The sequence below is a fragment of the Arachis hypogaea genome, chromosome 15 (assembly GCF_003086295.3).
Source record: "Arachis hypogaea cultivar Tifrunner chromosome 15, arahy.Tifrunner.gnm2.J5K5, whole genome shotgun sequence".
Taxonomy (NCBI): Eukaryota; Viridiplantae; Streptophyta; class Magnoliopsida; order Fabales; family Fabaceae; genus Arachis; species Arachis hypogaea.
The window spans coordinates 33,410,641-33,433,486 of NC_092050.1; the positions used below are offsets into that span (position 1 = coordinate 33,410,641).

The 22,846-nt window shown below is 31.7% G+C and overlaps 2 protein-coding genes across 2 annotated transcripts; both read left to right on the plus strand.

Moving 5' to 3' along the window:
• The first annotated feature begins 1,540 nt into the window (after positions 1 to 1,540).
• LOC112750156 (thioredoxin H2) lies at positions 1,541 to 2,795 on the plus strand. Its single transcript, XM_025798729.2, has 3 exons — positions 1,541 to 1,769; positions 2,162 to 2,284; positions 2,403 to 2,795. The coding sequence occupies exons 1-3, from the start codon at positions 1,551 to 1,553 to the stop codon at positions 2,532 to 2,534; spliced, it is 474 nt and encodes a 157-aa protein (XP_025654514.1). The 5' UTR covers positions 1,541 to 1,550; the 3' UTR covers positions 2,535 to 2,795.
• A 14,423-nt stretch (positions 2,796 to 17,218) lies between these two features.
• Positions 17,219 to 18,489, plus strand: LOC112750157 (thioredoxin H2). Its single transcript, XM_025798730.2, has 3 exons — positions 17,219 to 17,462; positions 17,586 to 17,708; positions 18,181 to 18,489. Exons 1-3 carry the CDS (start codon positions 17,322 to 17,324, stop codon positions 18,310 to 18,312), a joined length of 396 nt encoding a protein of 131 aa, XP_025654515.1. The 5' UTR covers positions 17,219 to 17,321; the 3' UTR covers positions 18,313 to 18,489.
• The last annotated feature ends 4,357 nt before the right edge of the window (positions 18,490 to 22,846 follow it).

The window sequence follows — 22,846 nt, forward strand, 5'->3', positions numbered from 1 at the left end:
TCACTTTGAATTCTAACAAAAAAACAGGTTGACTCAAATTCTTAAACTTCACAACGGCCAATGGCAACAATTATCATCATCTCTAAAGTACATATGAATACACAAGAATAAGTCGTATTTTTTTGGGAAATAGTAATTTTTTTAATTTATAATAAAAATTCTGGGTAAATATGGCTTATTCCTGTGTATCTGTGTATTTTGGAGACCATAATAATGGTCATAATTGCTGCCGGTAATATTGAAGAAGCTATGCTTGTTGTCGATATACTTTTGTGTACGCCTATGTATTCTTGGAGACAATAATAATGGCTTAGGAATTTGAGTTTTGTTTTCAGTGAGGTTTTAGAGAGAATTTGAGTGATGTTCGCGGGATTAGCGTGAACTCTATAAAATTATAGAAGTTTACAGGGGTGTAGTAAACTCATCATGAGCAAAAAAAGACATTCCGAAAATTAAAGTTGAAATAACTTATTTTTTTTATTTATTTCAAAAAAAAACCTAGAGAGAGATAGAGAGAGGAGAGAGAGAGAGAGTATGTCTATGTTTATGCTGACTATATTTTTTTATATTTTGATAATAATTTTATTTAGCAACACTTTTTAAAAAGTATTGGTAAATAATAAAAAATATTATTTTAATTTAATACTATAATCACTATGGCATAACTATACTAGAATGATCCATAAATAATTTATATATTTGCTGTAGATAGAACAAAAATTTCAGATTTATCCTCCAAAATTTTGTCAAATGTATGAAAGTAAGTATTTTATTTTATAATCATGCTACTTGTACACATGGAAATCAAGTGAGTTATAAAATTATCGAAAAAAGATTATATTATTTGTACACAAAAAATTAGTCATTAAATCGGCCATTTGTATATAATATATGTTAAAATATAAAATATATATTAAAAATGAATTAAAAAAATATTTATACATAAATAAATAATAGCTTATTTAGTGACTAATTTTTAACATGAACATAGCATTTTTATTTATTTTATATATATAGTAACATTACCTGAATATCCAAATATAAGTATGAATGGGATATCAATAAAATCTCACGGCACTGGAAAATAAAAGTTCAAAGGCATTTAGTTTGAGTGAAAGCCATGCCATACCAAACTCTAAGAATAGTAGATTTGGAATTGACAGAGTATAATGATTTAGAAATTGAAAAAAAAAACATTTTCTTTATTATTATATGCCTCCTATTAATAGCAAGATGCTGAGCTTTGTATATATATTTTCATTTTAGTTGTGACTCTTGTAATATATGTAGATTAGTAAGTTAGGCTAACCCTGGCTAACTGCATCTTTTGTTTCAATGATAACACTAAAACTGTCAATCCTAAAGTGACAAACCAATACATAGTGATATAATAAGTAGATAATTGTATGTTGTATTTTAAACTCTGCCTAATTCACAAACAAGGGTCAATTTCAAGAACTTGGGTAACGTTAGTTAGAAAAGAATCTGATGCTAAATGATTTTCTTTTCTCTTCTCTCTACTTTATAAGTCCCTATTAAATGAAGCTTCCATGCACACAATGTTTAGCATCCAAACTTGCATAGATATCAAAGTTTTTATTTTAGTGCAAAAAAGAAAGAAAAGCAAAATGGGAGCTAATGCATCAAACATGGAGGGCTATGGCCATACATCATCAACACCACACCCATCCTCATCTCACATTATTACTTTCCATTCCACTGCCAAATGGAAGGCTCACTTTGATGCCTCTAAATTAACTAACAAGCTGGTATGCTTTTCTTATTTAATTTAGTTTAATTTGCAACTATATATAACCAACACTCTCTCAGTTCCTTAATTACTTTGTTGTGAGCATGCATTCACAATAATGTTGAAATTAAGAGAAATTGTTACATATATACCTCTAAAATATATTTTGATTTGTGTTTAATTTATAATAATTGCTATTCGTTTTTAAATTTTAATACAACTTCAAATTATTATAAATGAAATTAAATGGCTGTGATGGTATTTGTTTCTGAAATAAGTACAGAATCTTTATTTCTTCAACAAATACATTAGAATCTCTGTTCCTCTCTTCTTTTTTTTTTTTTTCTCTCCTTGTCTCTTCTTTTCCTTGTGCTTTCATAAACAATAATAACTTTTTGTTGATAATGAAAGATGGTGATCGATTTCACTGCTACCTGGTGTGCTCCTTGCAAATCCATGGATCCAATTATCCAAGAGTTTGCTTATAAATACACACAAGTTGAGTTCATCAAGATTGATGTGGATGAATTGATGGTTCGTACTACACTTGGCTTATTTAATTTATCACAATTAATTGCACTCTATATATGTATACATATATTTCAAAATCATCATTGAAAAATGAAAATAATGGATGCAATTGCAATGGCAGGGGGTTTCTCAAGAATTTCAGGTGCAAGCAATGCCAACATTCGTTCTGATTAAGAAAGGAAAAGTTGTTGATAAGGTTGTCGGTGCAAGAAAGGACCAACTCCAAAAGCTCATTGAGAAGCATACAAATTGAACCAACTCATGATGAGTATGTGTTTCTGTGTGATTTTGGATCTTCAATTCCCATTTGGTCGTCATCAAACGTGAGGGAACAAAATAAATGATGATGCATGGTGTTCTGCTTAATTAATTAGATCATCCTCTTAATTACTTAATTAATTAATGTACTCTGATTTAATTTGTTGGCTTTTAAGTTTTGTTTGAGAAATGTAAGGCTACCGTGCAAAAGCATTTGTCTACTCCAATGAAAAATATAACTACTAATGTTGAGATACTCGTTTGATTTCGAATTCATCTTTTATCAATTTTAAAAGCAAGAAAAATAGTGTAAATTGAAGGAAGGAATCAAACATGTTTCATCTGGAGAATCAGCGCCTGTAAATATTTGCAGAGGTCATGTTCGACATACTTCAGCTGGAGAATCAACGCCTGCAAGAAGTAGAAACTTGCAGAAGTTATGTCGCTAGAATGCCTTATCTGACTTGCGAGTCAGATTGCGTCGGGTGCGGGTCGAAGCCGACAAATGAGCTCATTACCTACGATATCCTTACTGCACATTTGCATTCTACTTGATAATGTGAAACTGTTTGCAATTGTCTTCTTGTCTTTGTGCATTCTTTAATGGTATTCTAAAATGTTGTGATTGGCTATTTCTCTGTGATTCTTGTAAATTTGGCTGGGAATTGATTGAATTGTGATAATCCTGACTTAACTGATTACCCCCGACCCTACTAAGAACCCCTCAGTTCTTACCCCTTCCTTCTTTTCCCATCAGACGTGATTGAGATTTTCTCTGATGACGACAGTTGATGCTTGGGAGCTGAGAATGTGGCTTTTGGGAGTTTTTTTTTTGTTAGCCTAACTTTTGTGTTTAGCCTCTGACTTTTGATTAGACTCACTGAGAGAGTAGAATGTATATAGTTGACTAGGCTAATTTTCGGACGCCAGCTTAGGGGCTTCCTATATGGACGAGGGCCTAGAGTGTTGATTATGTATATAGTAACAAGGTGTGAAGGGTGTACGCTAACTTATGACTTGTATGACAGTATATGTGTGTATGTGTGTGTGTTGATTATGTATATAGTAACAAGGTGTGAAGGGTATACACTAACTTATGACCTGTATGACTGTGTGTGTGTGTATGACTTGTATGTGTGTGTAAATAGTATGTATGATGTATATTATCGCTATCTCTGATGTTTGTGTTATTTTGTTTGTGTTATTTTATCGTACTTATTAAATTATTTCAGTTTTTCGAAAATTCGATCACGCGCTAATACGATTACAGGCTAAATAATAACTATTTAGTTAATTTTTAGGAAAGCAAATTAGTAACACTTGATTTTCAGTATGATCATGACGTGCTGAAAATTGGGTCGTTACATGGTACATAGATACATACAAAATATATGTATTTAGTGTTCCTCTTTAAAGCTAAGACATGGAGACATCAGACATGATGCATAGGACACAAAATTTGACCTTTTTATCCTTAATTATTTTTGAAATTACCAATGCATAAGACATAAAGGGTAAAATTGACATTTGATTTATACATGTGTATCTTGTATATTATTACCAAACATATTACAAAATTTGTGTATCTTTATGTCTATGTATCTTTTGTATTTGTGTATGTGTATATGTGTCTCAAAGACACTAACCAAACGCACTCTTAATTACTTACACCGAAGAACTAAGTGCAAAAGAAAAATGTACACCTCATGAACCTGACTTAGTCACACAATTGATGAACCTAGTTTGTGGCAAATTGCCAAATGTAGCATGGTTAAGGTTTCTTTTAAATCTTTTGTAGAATTTGAAATTGAGAACACTGTTCCACTTATGTGATTCCTAATTTGCTATGCTATTTGTATTGTGAGTACAACTGTGATGAGTTCCAAATCAAGTTTCTTTACCCTTTTATTCGTAGCTCTTTTCATGCAGGACTCGCTAACTATCGTCAGGATAGTTGCATGTTAATCAAGCATAGTTGGTGTTTATATTACAACAATTGAAAAAACTTGGGCAGCAGATGACTATATCATTAACAGCAGCATTTCCTTCATGGTGTTTCTATATCATTAATAATAGTTGAAAAGAGTAAAGTATCGTTTTTGTCCCCAAGTTTGAGGTAAATTTTATTTGTGTCCCTAACATTTAAATTGTCCTATTTGTATCCCTAACGTTTGTAAAAGTAATTCAATGTTATCTTGCCGTCAATTACACATCATGAGCACTTTAGTTTGAGTTTTAAAAATCTCTTCTTGAAGTTAGAATACAATTGTCTGAGATAGAATCGATGATCCACTCCGAAAAATAACTATAAAAAGTTGAAACTAATTCCTACAACATTTATATAATTCACTTTTCTAGGGACATAATTGAATCTAAACACAAATAGTGGGTGTAATATTAAATCGAACACATCCAAGTGAGAATAATTGAAAAATATAATCTGATTTGTTAGTATAATTGATAGTAGGATAACATTGAATCACTTTTATAAACGTTAAGGATACAAATAGGACGATTTAAATATTAGGGACACAAATAGGACTTACCCCAAACGTTAGGGACAAAAACGATACTTTACTCTAGTTGAAAACATTATATTTCGCTCTATATTTACATCATTGTTGCTTCGATTTCTGAAAATATATAGTCTTCGTAAGGACCGTAAAGCATTCTTTAAATGGTGATATTTTTTGTTTAGTTTCAACAATATTGCATTGATTGAACTACTGTAGCATTGTCTTAAATAAATAATATTTTGACTGTATTGGTGAACATCTATATTTTTTATTTATATATGTTGTTTACCCTCATTAGCTTGGTGATTGTAAACGATGAAGCAGTGTTGTCTTATTTTTATGCTTACATATATCTAATAGATACTATTTTTAATTAGGTGACTTTTCTGGTGGTTAAGTCTCTCATAACTAATGATAGCTAGGTGTTGACCATCCAACCCAAGCTTGACATTTGGCATGGGTGTTTGCAAGATAATCTTTTGACTAACTCTCTGATCAATAGTTAGGTCATGATAATGTGCAGTAAGTTTTAGTGAGTTACTAACTTACTATGATGATATCATGTGGGCTACAATTGGGACATTGGGTTCACCAAAAAGAAAAAAAAAACTGATCATTCAAAATTTTTGGAAAGAACAAATGGATTTAATTTGTAATCCAGTATTAAAACAGCATATTTTTCTTTTTTATGTTAATTAAGAATCAACATTTAGCAAGGCTTAATCAAATCCAAGCACATGCTCTTCACCTGGCTCTCATTTTCTCTGCAAAAATAAAAGCACCATCACGGCGTCGTTTTGCTTGCAAAGGCAGCACATGCTCCACAGCAGCGCCACCGCATCCTCCACCATCGCCTTTCTTGACTTCACCAGTCTCTCCACTAGTTTCGCAGTGTATGAAATATCTCCGCTCATCGCTGCCCTATACCATCAGCACATGTCGCCACCACCGCCTGAAATCTTAGGCACTTCTCTACCATGGATGTAACACCCTAACATACATATCCTTATGCTCGAGTCATAAGTCAATGATATTAAGGTGGTACGACTCTCAAGTTGGATTATAATACGTAATTATATATATGTTGAAAGGAGATATTAAATGAGAAGCCTGAAAAATAAGTGAAATAAAATCGCGAAGTCGTAATACTTATGTATCGAAGCATAAGAAAATTCAATGTGTTCGGCTAACAGATGAAATTGCTAGGGCATATAAGGAAGAAGTAGAATAGACATAGATATAAGTATACTAGCCACTAGTCGTAACCCGCAAAGTTTAGGTCGACTAGGATTACAGAGTTATAATAGTTGACAGCAGAAGATTCCTATCTCTCCAAAAATACATCAAAGCCTCTATAGGTAAGTTTTAAAAGAATACATACATACATCATAATTGGTTTTACAAAATAAAGGGAGGACCTAAAAGTACAAAACAGAATCAGATAAACTCCGCCGTCATTCAGACAAATCCAGTTCACTGCTGAGCGCCAGGACCTGCATCTGAAAAACAGAAGATATATACGGAATGAGAACCCCTGACCCATGGGTTTCCAGTACGGTAAAAGTGCCAAATAAATACAATACACTATAATATAAGTTCACTAATCATCTTAAACTTCTTATCTCGTTATATCCAACCTAAGCTCCCACTAATCCGTAACTTGGCAACTATCATAGGGGATTTTAATTCTGACCCAATATCCTTCGTACCTTCACTACCTTCCAACCGAGTACTCCAAGGCCCGAACCATCCCTCAAGTAACTCAACTTTATACAAACACAAATAATACATACAAGTAATACACAAGTAAGACAATTAGCAAATAATCATGGAACATGTACAATTAGGTAAACCCAAACAAATCAAGCATATGCAAGATGATGTATGTCTATCCTATTAACCGTGAGCTCATGTGTCGGTTAACTGCCAGAACCTGACACACCCGGTAGCTAACTTGGATATCGTCTTTCTGTTACGCATTAATATCATTAGAGAGAAGACGTGCCCTGTCACCATTAGAGGGTATTTGTTGTCACAATTAGAGGGTATCTGTGCCTTGTCACCAATTTACCATTTTGACCAATCTCAATCAAATAACTCAATTTCACACAAAACATCATATCATATGTCTTTCCCCATCCCAAGTTCCAACAATACACAACTTAATCAACCATCATACATACAAATCAATATCACAAACCAACTACATACTCCATCAACAAGAACTTCATCCAAAATTTCCAATTTTTCACTTTCGTGAATCTCAACTCAACAATTCAATTCAAACAACATCCAATCTTTCAAGTTCAATAATCAACAAAACATCATGTTCAAACTCATATATTACTATCATTCATTCAATCACCAATCATCAACCATATACTTACCGTCCTTACCTCCTTCCGACCTCCGGCCCAAATTCACAGCCTCCAGCCCAAATCCACGGCCTCTGGCCCAATATTTCATTAAATTAATATACATAAACTCATCACCATATAATTCACGTTCCACTACCAATTTCAATCAACACAACAATAATGCACAATTTCCCAATCCTTATCCAATATCAATATCATCTACTACACATATAATACCAATCAATCATACCATTCAAGCTTAATCCTAGGGGCACCTAACATAGGAATTCACATCATATCACACGGTACTTAAATGAAACTTAAACCGTATCTTTAGTGACGGCGGTCCACACCCAAAATTGAATTCTCTTCACCAAGCCTCCCAAGCTTAAACCTTCGTACCAAAATTTCACAAGCAAATTGAATCTCTCCATTGTGCACCATAATCACCCAATACTCTAACATAACGAATTTTCATACTTATAATCAACCTAGGGTTTATGTAATCTAATAAATCACAAGGGTTAGTGATTCCTTACCTCAAACCACAGATCCTTGAGTAATACCCACAAGGAAATCAAGGTTAGTAAACCCCTAAACAACCAAAACTACAAAATTACTCAAAACCCACAACCAAACTCGAGTTCAAAGGGGAAAACGAAAACTGGGAAGAGGTCATGGAGAAACTCATCACAATACCTAAATAGAATCGAAGAGGGCGAGAAGAGCGATGCGTGGTCGCAAACGGCTCGTTGATTGGAGCTCTGTAGCTCAAGTTATGGTAGTTTGAAGTTGGATGTGAATAGTGAAACCCTCACTCCTCTCTTCTCTCTTCTCAATCCGAGCTCTCTCTCTTTCTTTGGAGGAAAAGTGAGCTGAAAGCTCATTAATGAGGGTTAAATATGTTGGGCCTTGGGCCCACTTGGGCCCGGTTCACTTAGTTTAGCCCGTTGGTCCAATTTTGGGCCAAAACCTTTAAGATTAGAGTTTTTAATCGTATTTTAAATATTTCTATCCCTAATTATAAATTCTGATTTCTTAACCTTATTCATTTATAATTAATTTCCTCAGCTGCAGTACTGGACAAATCTCAGCCGGTACTGCTGGTCAAATTTTTAGTGCGCATTTTTTACGCAGAAAACTATATTTTCCTACTCAGAAAAATCCACTGAGTCCAAATATTATATTTAAATTATCAAATTCTAATTGCTAAATTTTCTAACCATGTTCATTCATAATTAATTTATTATTTAATTAATTACAATTTGACCGGATTTTACAATGGAACTGCTAGAGGCGATGCTTTGCAGAATCTTCAAGAACTGTGACAATAAGCCTTGCGTTTTTGCGATCCACTGCTTGGATTGAAAATCGCTGACGAGAAACTCCAAAACTCTAACTGATGGACTCTTCAATCTTGTGATCATAGTAACTTTATAAAACTTACCTCACATTACTGTAATATAATCATTGATTACAGAGCTGGTTAAAAAATTTTCTTTCAAATACCTATGCCAAGTGTCAAATTCAGATTGGATGGTCAACACCTAGTCATCATTAGCCATGAGAGACTTAGCCACCAGAGAACTCACCTTTTAATTATGTGCAACATGACCATATAAGATTGTGTTAAATCACAAAAAACTTAATTCAGTCAAGAAGCTGAACTAGTTGTTTCCATAATATCGCATGAAATGATGACGAAAGAGCATAATGATGAATCAGAACTTGTGTCACACAATTCACACAGTTCATAGGATGTTGATCTATTAATGAATATAAACTATTTTGTGAACTGTAACCAAATAGTGTTGATACAAGAGTAATTATTGTAGAAAACCATACTAGTTTATAAAAGTGTTTTAAAGCAGTGATGAGAATTACGGAAATTAGATTATGGTTGAGAAAAAAAATGTGATTTTAAGTAATTACCTAATTTAACCGTTTACTTATCTTTCAGAAAATGAGTTTGGGTCTAAATGGTTGATGAGCTGGTTTTTTTTTTTTTAGGCCAAGCTCTGTGGGAGCTAGCAACTAACTTAAATAAACAACCAGAATATTAGAGGGTCTTAATAAATAAAAATATAAAAATTATTTGTAAAATATTCTTTTTTTATCCTTTTCTCTGTCATTTGTTTCACGATTTCATCCACCACTTACTACTTTAAAAGGATATTTAGGTAAAATTGTTAAAATGTGAAAACTAAAATTAGGATAAAATTAGTATTACAAGATGGTTTGTAAAATGACTAAATTTCTTCTTATTGACTAAATTTATTATTTCACGTTATTTAATATTTGCTCTACAAAATTTCTTAAGAGATCTCTAAAATATTTCTCCTTCTAATGATACATATAAGAGTAAGAAAAATAGATACTCTAACAAAAAAAATAGGCTCTCTTTATTTATTCATTTTTTCTAAGAAACATCAAAGCACACTTTTGTTATATAACAAACAAAAAATCAAAATCAAAACAGGAAATTAATTTGGTTCTTCTAGTGTAACAGCCTCAGAACCCTTCAATGTAGTAGCTTAAGAGAAAAACAATGAAAGCAATGGGTACAAGCATAATGATTTATACAACATATTGAATTAAACACAGTGAGCAATGAACATAATCAATAAAAATACAAACACTTACAGTCTTTTAAACAACTTCATTGGTCACTCTGGGGGATGAGTTTCTTAAAGGCTGAGCTTCAGTTTGAAAATAGACATATTAAATGGCTATATTAGAAATAAAAGCCTCCAAACATTTCATATAGAATGTGCATCAATGACTACCTTTGCCGACAATGCCTTCAAGAAAAATAAATTCCCTAATTTTACAAATACGATCAAATTAGAGATATCTCACATAAAAACAGTAATAATCACGATACAAAAGTTAAAGTTCTTACTTGCAGAAAGCGAGAACCTTGGGAGAAGTGAGAAGAGGTCTTCTCAACACCTTTTGCAGGTTTGGAGAGCAATTAGTATGAAATTGGGCCATTGAGGACAAGGACAATTTCAACTCCAAGCCAAACAAAAGAAACAAGATACTCAATCACAATGTTAATAATCTAATCTGCATAAACATGTGAAAAGGCTAAGAGTTGTGTTTTGAACATAAAGATACACCAACGTGGTAGGACAATGTGAACAGCACACTCCCAAGCCAAGTAATCGCTTGACACTGGCCAAGCCTAATAGAAAATAGGCCCAGGCTCAGGCTATTAAAAAAGCCTATATTCTTTAAAAGGCAGGATTTGAACTTGGGTCTTCTATCATATTATAATACCTTTATCCAATAAGCCATTTGTCTCTTTAATTATACATGTATATTTTTATTTTCTTAATATCTTTAATCTTTGATGTTGGAATATCAAAAGTCAATCAAATAAAATAATTCTAAAAACTTTCCATCCAGATTAATAAAAAAACAAACATACACACGGTCATTTTCTCTTCTCTTCTCCACTCTACATGCTCTTCTACCATCCTCTTCATCTTCTCTTCCTTTGACTGTACGTACTTCTTCTTCTTTCTCATGTCATTATTTTTTATATTTGTTGTTATAATGTTAATTATTTTTCATCAATTAGGGTTTTATTCTGTCAAAGATCTTTTTTTAAGTTCGATTATTTTGTTTGTGTTGTGATATTATTTCTACTTTTTCGACCATAAAATTTTATCAACTTTTTTCTTCATTAAAAGGTTCTTACTTTATGTCATTCATATAATGAAAGTAACAAAAATCATAAGATAATGTTGTCTGTTAATTTTTGTTTAGGCATTACAATAGGCTTTAGAAATGGCTGAATCTGTAACTCCAAGTGATCCATTGACCAATTCTATTTCTTTAAATGGAGAAGAAATTAATCAGCCAGTACCAACAATGCCAACGACAGATACTGTCATTGCACCATTACAAACACCAACAACTACATCAGCACCAACACAAACAACAACTATTACAAATCAACCAGTCACAGATGAAAATGCTAGTAATGAAACTGTTATTAAAAAAAAGGAAGAAGACTTCACCAATTTGGGACAATTTTGATCAAGTTGAAAGTTCTGAAGGTACAAAAGCTATTTGCAAGTATTGCAAAGAAAAGGAGCTTGTACTTCACATTTATGTAGGCATTCTAGTAGTTGCTTACAAAGGAGATTGCATGTTGCTGCACAAAAGAAGTAACCATTGATTCCATTTCAACCTTCCAATTCAAGTGTTAATCCTTTTGTAACACCAGGTGCAAGATATTCTCAAGAGAAGATGAGACAAATAATTGCTACAGAAATTATGGTTCATGAGCATCCTTTCAGCATTATTGAGGATGAAGTTTGGATGTAGGGCTTTCAATACACTAATTCTGAATTTCATAAAGTTTCCCGCAAAACTGCTCGAAGTGATTGCTTGGCAATATATGAGGCAGAAAAGAAACAATTGAAGGCTTTGTTACAAGTGTTAGGAAGATAAGTTTGACAATTGACATGTGGAGATCAAGCCATCAAATTATTGAATATATGGTTATCATAGGTCACTTTATTAATGCGGGGTGGAATCTTCAAAAAAGGATTTTGAGTTTTGTTCAGGTACCTGCTCCTAGACGTGCATCGATGTTGTGGATACTATTTTCAAGTGTTTGAAGATTTGGAGAATTGAAAACAAAGTCTTCTCAGTATCTATTGACAATGCTTCCTATAATGATTCATGTCTAAGGGCTCTTAAGGATATTATTTTAGATAACAACTCATTACATATTGGTGGTAGTTAACAGTATAAAATGATTCATTGATGGAATAAGGTTGAGGACTTTTATATGATGAATCTTTAACATGGACAGAGCTCAAAAGAGAAGAATCTTCAGATATATCAATGACACTATCAGACCCTACCGTGGGTTTAATATCAAGTGAAACTTTGAAAGGAGGAGATGAAAACTCCTTAACCTTCATGTTATGATCAATGACTTCATTGATTATGAAGCGGTTAGAATCTACATAAGAAACCTTAAGCCAACCACCAAGCTTAAGGCCATAGAAGGATGAAAAATTCCGAGAACCGTTAACAATAATGCCCGTCCGGGGGCCTTTCTCAATCAGAACTTCCAACTCATTGCGAGCATGATCAGCAAATATTAACAATGAAGCGAGCTCATCATGAAATCTCCTAGAAAAATTGCTTGGAAGCTCACCCATGTCCTGATAACAAACATTCGAAAATACAGTACAGGAAATAAGCATTTGATACAAAAAAATGACACTCATAATAAATCTTGTTTAATAGATTTAAATGTTTGAAATAATAAACTATAGCATCAACCAAAATTCAATCCATCTCAGAAGAAACCTCAAAAAAAAATGAACACCCTTGGGTTGTATCAGGAATGAAAGCCATTAGTTGATAGCAGCTAAAGGAAAGATATGTTAAAAGGAATGAAAGTACTAGAATGAGTTTGAAACTGGAGTATGTGATCAATGTACCATATGTTGTAATATATAGAACAGGGTTTAGGATAATTATGAAGGGTATAAACAAATAAAAAATAATTAAATTAAATTAGATGTATGGAAGAAGTAAAAATGACACTGAACAATTTAGTTAAACGAAGTGCATCGTTGAACATCTAAGAAAAATAGAGACAATGGTTGGTTAGAGGTGAATGAATCATTAGTATTCTAACTGGTGACAGAAAATGATGAGAGATGTGACAGATGAGTTTCGTGTATAACTAGAGATAATATTTTTCTAAAGAAGCAATGTATAAAGAAAAGTAACACATCATGCATGACCCTACCGATGAGATTTGAAAGTTCAAACTAAATGGAATGCATTAATGCATGCATGATTTCACATAACATAAGAATGTTGTATGGATTTGAATGTCACGAAGAATGGCATGAAGAATGGAACCCCATATGAAGGGCTTATGGATTTGCATGTCAACAGAATAGGTACCCCATCTAAGAGGCTTGACAGGCTGGAATTCCACTAACTTAAAAGCCTTTATTAGAAGAATAATATTTGTTGCATTTAAATTATTTAAAAATTTAATGATATGTGTATGTTTGCTTTTTTTTTTTCAAGGTGTTGGAACAGAAAAATTAAATCACTTTCAAATTTGGAGGGTTAATCGATTAATTGTCCAACATTTCCTTTACTTTGTTTTGATTTAAGTAGTTATTAACTTTTATTTGATGTTATGTTTAGTTGGTTTGTTACAACTCTTGATATTGATAAAGTCTTTTATTTTGATATATTACATATTTTGGAAGTAGCCAAGTGAGAATATATTCATATATATTATCTTTTTTTTTAATCAATGATAGTTATTTATCGATATTTTATCTTTATTTTGTATCAATATTGTCCATAAATTTATTATTTTATATTTTATAATTTTAAAATTAAAATATATTTTAAATTTAATTATTATTAAAAAAAACAAGCCTATTGACAGGCTTCAAGCCAGGCCAGATTTAACAACAGGCCAGGGTCAGGAATCATTAAAAAGCCTATACCAGACTACAAGCTAGGCTTAGGCCAATATATTCTATTACAGGCTTGGTCTGTTAAAAGTAAAGTCTGGTCTGGACTGGCCTGTTTCAACTCCTACTTGACAGTAATAAAATATAATACAAACATAATAGATCGAATTGACATGCAATAACTTCTAAGAATCTACTATAATGTCTTCTGAACTTGAACCCTAGTCCATGCATAATAATGACATAGCAATGCTTCTCAAAAATAAATGTAAACGGTTTTGCAAAATTTTTATCTTCCATTGACAAAAAACATAACTAGTTGTTAACTTTCTGAAGTGCTAAAATTGCTAAAACTAACCAATACTATAATTTCACACATGTTAAAAAAAATATCAACATATTTTCTCATATTATTTCCATTTCTAAATTGAAATCGAAACTTTGAAAAGAAAGAAACTAAATTGAGAGATATATTTAAACTGAGTTACCGATCTAAAGTAGAGAGTCGAAGATAGCGAGTCCAGAAAGGATAAAAAATGTTGCTTCAACTTTGAGCAGACACAGAAGAGAGGCATGGCGAGACCACCCATCAGCGTCGGCGAGATACAACGAGATACGGGGAGAAGCAGAATAGCAACGACGACGCACGGTGAGAAGTAGAGAACCAACAACGACTCACGGCGAAGATCAGCGAATGAGCGATCGTAGAGGGAGATAAACAGAGAGCAAGCGACGGTGGTAGAAAGAGGCAATAATCCTAGCAAAGACAAATGTCTCCTCTTTGAAACTGTGATTAAAAAAAATATAAACAGAGAGGTAAATGTCTTAATTATGAATTATTTTAAAAATAAAAAAGCAGGGTTTTTTTTTATAGATATTTGTAGGATGGTTAACGATACTCCCAACGAATCCATGGCCATGAAATAAAACCTACCTTTGTTTAAAATAAATAAATAAATAGAAAAGTTTCGGGGCCAGCAATTTTTTAAAAAATTGGGTACCATTTAACCATTAAAAGAAAATTGAATGATTCCACACCATTGAATTTAATCTCATACCATTAAAAACACTATTAATGACCAATTAATAGTTACAAAACACAAAATTACTAACCCCTAACACTCCTCTAACTAAATTAGCAACAGGCGTATCCAACCTCTATGCATCCTTTGTTATGAGTTTTTCTTTGCATGCTTTTCGGTCCTCGTCAGATTTTGTTCATCGACATGCAAATTTTGAATTGAAGTACAATATCGTTTTAAAAATTTAATAGTTGACAAAATCTTACACGAAAACTATATATATCTTTATTAAGAAATTATTATTGCTTAAATTAGCAAAGAAAATGAAAACAAATCGAGCCATTCATATCAATTCATATGTAGCTATCCTAATATTCTTTACCGTACAAATCTGATTTTTCTAAATAATCTCTTGGATATTTCAGCGCATAATAGCACAAACAAATTTGGTCTTCAGAAGAAATGCGTGTATGAATAATGAATTTTTTTTTTTTGTTAGGCAAAGCAGCGGAGTTAAAAAGATTCGGGACCATTGTCTCCAAAACTTTTATAAAGTACTAAAATAAGTAGTGTTCGAAGAATTTTTTGGATAAATTTATAAGGAAAAAAAAAAGTATTTGAGAAATTTTAATTTGTAATAAATATCTTTAGGAAAAAATATTAATAAATCTTTAAAGAATTACAATGCTAAATTAATAAGTCTCTAATAAAATTGGATAAAAGACTAATATATAAGATGAAATTTATCTAATATTTTAATTCTTCGTAAACTAAAAAAAACTGTACTTTCTTCACAAAATATTTCAAAATAAAGCTTATTTGGTATTTTTTTTTTCTCGTGGAACTTTTAGTCTATTCAAAAGTTCTTAATGAACCTACTTATCATAAAAAAAAAATTTTATATAATTTTCCCCAGTTCTTTAACTTGATTGAGTTTATTATGTGTTTCTTCATTCTATGTAATTTTTTTCTAGTCTTTTACTTTGTAAACAATACTTAAAATCAATTATTCATATAAAATTTATATTAAAATACAAAATACACATAAAAAAATAGTTAAAATAAAAAATATATTTATAATAAACAAGTATATGAAGAGACTTATTTGGTGACTTTTTTAATTTGTGTGGAATTTTTTTAATTTTTCATCGGTGCTTTTCAGGAAAAAAAAAATTATTCATCGTATCTAATGTAGGTTTAATTTAATAGAACTTAATTTTTACTATAGTTTGTCAAGATTCAAGAAAATAATCATGGATAAATTAAAAATGTAAAAATTACTTATAAATTCAATAGTTAAGAATAATATTTCATCATTCTGATAAAAGCACTAACAATAATATAAAAAAAATGCCCTCAAATAATTTCAAAAAATAAATAAAAATCATCTTTGCTGCGCATCTAAAAGTATTTGTGGTTACTTAATATTTTTCCTCTTTGTTTTCTTTTTTTTTTTTCACTTTTATAACAGTCCATATATATATATGCATAGTTTACAAAAAATAGATCTTCTTAATTTTTTTTAAAATTATTTTATAAAATATAGTTTTTTACCATACACTCTTTAAATAAGACAAAATATATATATATAAAAAAATATTAAATGGGAGAAATCATATTTTATAAAAAAAATAAAAAAAAAATGAGAGAGTCTATTTTTATGTTTCACATGCTTAATGAAGACAGCTTCAGAATCCTGAGATGCTGCAAGACTTCAATCCAAACATTCTATTTTGGCATTGGCAAGGAATATGAACACCGTTATTTATGATCATTTTGATTTTTCCTTCAAATTTTTCAGGTTATAATCTAGAAGCGCGTGCTTCTGGAATATCATCATGGTGCATGATGCATCTCATATACTTCAATTAAAAAAGTCATTTTAATTTTTTAATAATTGTATACTTGAAGCAAGTACTCCTTAACGAAATTCAAGACTCAAGATAATAATATTTACCAAAATTTCACTCTCTATTTTCATTTATTTTATTGATCGGTATCAATTTATTTTTGTTACTTAATTCTTTGATTAAATATATATATAAAATATAAAAGGGAGCTTAATGAAAACTACATGTTCTTTAACATTAGAATAATAATGATCATTTAGTTATATTCATGGGAATGTATGTGTTGGGACCAGCTAGTGATAGCAAGTGCTTAACTATATGCTCTTAAATGTATATTAGTTAATTAGCTACATTTTACAGCTTGCCACTTAGAAGAATCTAGCCCCATAGCTTTCAAGAGAATTCACACTACTTTGTTACGCCTATAAATATCTAAGTCTTCCCAGCCAATTTCCCGTCAGCCACAAATTAAACTACCTAAGAAAACTCAAATTCTCTCCCAACTTACCAATTTTTGGTTTATAAATTACCAGGCAGAAAATTAAAGAAAGAACCAATAACATGGAAGCAAACTTGTTCAATTTTTTTTTTGCTGAAAGATCATCACCATCAACTACTACTTCATCATCTCAAGTCCTTACCTTCCATTCCAATGCTAAATGGAATGCTCATTTTGGTGCCTTGAAAGAAACGGACAAATTGGTACGTTTAATATTTTTTGTTTCCTTCATTTTTAGCATCTTTCATTTATGATATAGTAATATGATAGTGAATGAGTAATATTATTGGTTTTGCTAATGTATGTAGTCTTTGTTTGCTATATAGATGGTGATTGATTTTACAGCTACATGGTGTGGACCTTGCAAATTCATGGATCCAGTTATTCAAGATTTTGCTGCAAATTACAAAGATGTTGAGTTCATCAAGATTGATGTGGATGAGCTAATGGTATTTCACTTATTCCCATCCACTTGACTTATCAAATATACCCCTTTTAATTGCAATAATTAACCGTATAAAAAAATAAAAAAAAATATAGGTAAACAATGAAAATACTAAACAATATGAATAATGGATATATCAAATGTTTAATTCATTAGATGTGTGGATGGTTATCCTAATATTAAAATTTAGGTAGATAATTTGAGAGTGTAGTGTGTTTTTACTTTATTGGACCAATTTTAGAGTCCATTGTTCACAAAAATCATTATCTACCTAACAAAGTCCAAAAAAATAAGTTTGCGTCTTTCAACTATTTATGTTTGCATGACTTTTAAAAATACTTACGGTTGGGTCATACAAGTCTACTAAAGTAAACAATATAATATTTGCGTAAAATTGTTTTATACTGCCGATACATAAAAATCGAATCATTTACTCGTAATATAGTTCAGAACTAATATATTTTCGTCGTTAACAGGAGGTGTCTCAAGCATTCCAAGTTCAAGCATTACCAACTTTTATACTCATTAAGAAAGGAAAAGTGGTTGATAGAGTGGTTGGAGTAAGAAAGGAGGAGCTGCAAAGGATGATTGTGAAACACACAAAATGAATGAATGTGTGTGTGTGTGTTTGTGATCATGCAAAGACCAACAACTTAGAATGCAATAAGTTGGTTTCGCAATTCTTCTCCCAAAGAAAATGAATAATTTGAGTCATTCTTTACCATTAATACTAGTTGGCCATGTAATATCTATCAATTAATAGTATTAGATTCTTTGCTGATAAAGACTCTGCTCACCAAAATCTCCATTCTCCAATGAATTGCAATCTCTTATGAAAATAAAATATATACATTAAAAAAAAGGTTTAATCTTATGGGACCAACTTGATAGTGAGCAAATTATATGAATAACCAAGACACCTCTACTTAACTGAAACCGATCAATAGTACCTTTTCCTTTTATTCAAGTAAGGCAGAGTAAAAAATACAAAAAGTATATGATATGAACTCTGCTACGTTACCAACACACATCTGCCAACTTTTGCCAATTTTATTGGGCTGGACCCATCAAACACAAAAAAAAAACTCAATCATCCCAGTTTACCCTAATTCAAAATTTCCTTCACCCTTTCCACTTGGTCATTCTTCACCACCGCTCTGTATGTTTCCATTCCCCCTCCCCCGTTGCTGAACCTCCCTGCCTCGGAGACGCGTTGTAACCTCTTTTCGACGCCGTTTCCGTCCGCTTGAGGAACGCTGCCCAGTGCCGCCTCTGCTCAAACCCGCGACGTCGCACCGCCACTACCATCATTCTGCCGGGACACGTGCAGTCCGCCACTGCCCTCACGACGCGCCAACGCTTTTCTCCATCTTTCGTCGCGGGCTACTACTGCTCCTTCACTCCATTGTTCTCCAACAGGTTAGTATATGCTTAGGGTTTTATCTAATAGATGATTCTCTGCATTGTCCTAGGATTCATAAACTAGGATTAGTGATTCAATTGAGGTGTTCTTTAATTTTTGCTGAATAACTGGATGTTCCTGTTTTTAATGAAGTTTACATGTTTGACTTGCTAATTTGAATTGATTTTTTCTTGGTATTGGTTCTACCTGTGATGCTGATTAATTTCTTAAAGGTTATTGAAAGGTGCTTCCTTCTTTACTGTTAGTGCATACTAAACCAAATTACTTTCATTTAGTAATTTACTGGCATCCTTTGATTAGGTTAGTTATGTTGAGTTCTTCTTATTCAGAAACCTCTATGTGTTACTGTCTTCATGCAATAGACATTGATTTGTCTTCTTTTGGACCTTTTCTTTAATGGATGTGTCCTCTTTTAAAACTTGCTTGAATGTGTCTTTAATTAATGTGTCTTTTGTTAGATGTGTTTTTAATAGAGGTGTCTTCTGTTTCAATTTCATTTTTATGTACTTTTTCATGGTTCAGATTATACGTAATATTGTGAGTAACTAAATTTAATTGGTTTATCTCAATATTTCAAGTTTTTTATTTGATTAATAGATGTTGCTATTGAATGGTTCTATGTCTTGTTGTTGTTGTACCTTGTACTTAGTTGATGCTTCCATGGTGGTTTGAGAGTTTCTGAAAAAGGAGAACTTGAGACTTAGATTATTTTTGTCAAATTAGTCTTGTTTTAAAATTGGAAAATTTATTGATTTATAGGTTTTGAATAGTCTGAATTATGTAAAAGTATTTGAAGTTGCTCTTGGTATTGAGATTATGTTCCTCTTGTTGAGTTTTTTTTTAACTGTGCGTCTAGTTGAAATGTGATTAATATAGATAAGCTAATTTTTCAGAACTACATGTGGGTGGTTATTTTTTGAGCTGTAATTCTGTTTTAATTTAGTATTAATCGGAGTCTTTTGTTGGATGTGTCTTTAATAGAGGCGTCTTTTGTTTCCATGATTTAGATTTTACGTGAAGTTGTCAATAACTGAATTTAATTAGTTTCGTTCAATGTTCCAAGTTTTTAGTTTGATTAATGGATGTTGCTATTGAATGATTTTATGTCTTATTGTTGTTGTATCTTGTACTTAGTTGATGCTTCCACGGTGGTTTTAGAGTTATTGAAAAAGGAGAACTTGAGACTTAGATTATTTATTTGCCTAATTAGTCTTTGTTTAAAATTTATTGATTTATATATGCTTTGAATGGTCTAAATTATGTAGAAATGTTTGAAGTTGCTCTTGGTACGGACATTATGTTCCTCTTGTTGAGTTTTTTTTTAACCGTGCGTGTAGTTGAAATGTGATTAATGGATTGACTAATTTTTCATAACTATATGTGGGTGGTTATTTTTGAGCTATGATTCTATTTTAATTTAGTATTAGTTGGATTTTTTGCCTTTGTTAAACACTTGTTTAAAACTTATATGGATGTGTCTTTAAAATATGTGTCTTTTATTTAAAACTTATATAGATGTGCCTTCTGTTTAGAACTTGTTCGAATGTGTCTTTAATGGATATGTCTTTTATTGGAAGTGTCTTTAATGGATGTGTCTTCTGTTTAAAACTGGCTTGAATATGTCTTTAATGGATGTGTCTTTTGATTAGAACTTTGATGTTGCTTTTTGAGACTTGTGGACTTTCTTTTGTTTCAGGCCTAGATTTTTCTTCTTTATTGGACTTATTAGTGGGTGTCTCTATTGCGATTCTTGTGGAATTTTTTCCTGGTGTGGATGTGTCTTCTCTGTTAGGACATTGGTGTGTCTATTTTGTATTTGTTAAACCCTCGCACTATTGCATTGCAACTTTGTCATCCTTTTCCTTTCTCTTGTGTGTTTATAGGGGAAGTATTCTCAAGATCAATGCTTTGTGCGGCCATCTGGCACGGAGGATGTTGTTCGTGTATATGCCGAGGTATCTTCACAAGAAGCAGCAGATAGCCTAGCTAGCTCCATGGCTAAACTTGTGGACCAATTCTTGGGTTGACATGCCTCTTCTCTGCGTCCATCATATATATATATAAGAGCTTGATTTTCAAAGTTTTGTAATCTTAAAGAGAAAAAAAAATTCTTAAGAACTTTATTTTATAGAGCATTTTACCAATTGCTGAGATGATTCTAAATCAAATGATTATCCATTATCTTACATGAACATGTTAGATATGATTTTTCAATCTTTTGGATTTGGGAAAAGAATTCTATTGCGATTTATTAGAACCGACTGAATTTATCACATAGATTAGCAACATTAAGCTTATTATACAGTTTTAGTAGAAAGATTATTGTTGAAGAGATTGTGAAAAACATAACTATAGCCTATCTAATTACTTCATAGAATTCTAAATTATTCATAAGATACTTTATGAATTTGTATTTGCAAATATGGGCTTCACTAGCATATTCATGGCCAAAGATAGTATATAATGCTACCAGAAATTAACCTCAAATTTTTGCTGTCTACTTAAAAGCAACATTGGTTATGGACTATGTATTATTACGAATCGTCCCCTAAATAGAATTCAAAATGTGCTACTTCCACAAGTAATTTATACTCAACAAGCACCAGCCTTGTCAAGTGCATCCAAAGCTACCATAATTTTGGATCATTATAATCCTTAATTAAAAAGGTAGGCTTTGCTTTCATCAATAATGCTCTGCATTTCGGTTGGTTATACCAATAACAAGTATCCCAGCAGCCACTCTAGCTTTGATCTGTGAGACAGAATCTTATGACAACAAAATAGAATGAAAGTCAAATGCAAAAGTTGAATTATTGATACTACAATCCAATAATATTTAGGTAAAGAACAAAAATCATTATGGCATAGAAGAATGCAGAACTCAAATATAAATGTGTGATCACTTGATAGTTTGAGTGCTTCAAGACCTTTAAGGTAGAAACTGAAGAGACTAACTACTCTTTTATGGAAGGCATAAGCTGAAGAGTACAACTCCAACCATATAACCAATCATATCTAATTGTTCATGGAAGATAAATTACAAAAAAAGGCTAGAATTCAATTTTCAACATAAAAAAATAACATCCACAAATCAGGGGATCATACATGCTTGAATTCAATTTTCAATCTAAAGAAAGCTACATTTCAACACAAACAATATATTACAGACTTGAAAATATTGCTTATTCCTTAAGATAATCACAATTTATGTCAATTAAAAAAAAGATCATAACAGATTGACAATTGAAGAGTTAAAAAACACATTCTGAAACCTAAAACTTTCAATCTAGTTTATAATATTCACATCTTTAATTCGGCCAAATTTTTATGATTTTTTACGGGGCAACAACTTCACAACAAAGATCGAATCATATTCCAAGAATAATCGCATACCTAAATTTTCATTAGCAACAATATAACACAAAATCAACAAACAATGCAAATTTCAAAATGAACCAACACCCAGAAAAAAAAATCCTAAATTTTGACACAGATCCACCATCAGCCACATTCATCATCATAGTATATAATAGAAACAACATGTATATTGAAACAACCAAAACAATTAAAAAAGATTGATTTTTAAATTAAATTAGAGGAAAAGAAGAAAATCGAAAAAGAAAAAAAAAACAAAAGATGAATTGGCTCACCGGAAGGAAGTAGAAAATGATTGAGAAGGTGGATACGAGAGAGAGGGAGTGCGATGCGGTGGTCGGCAG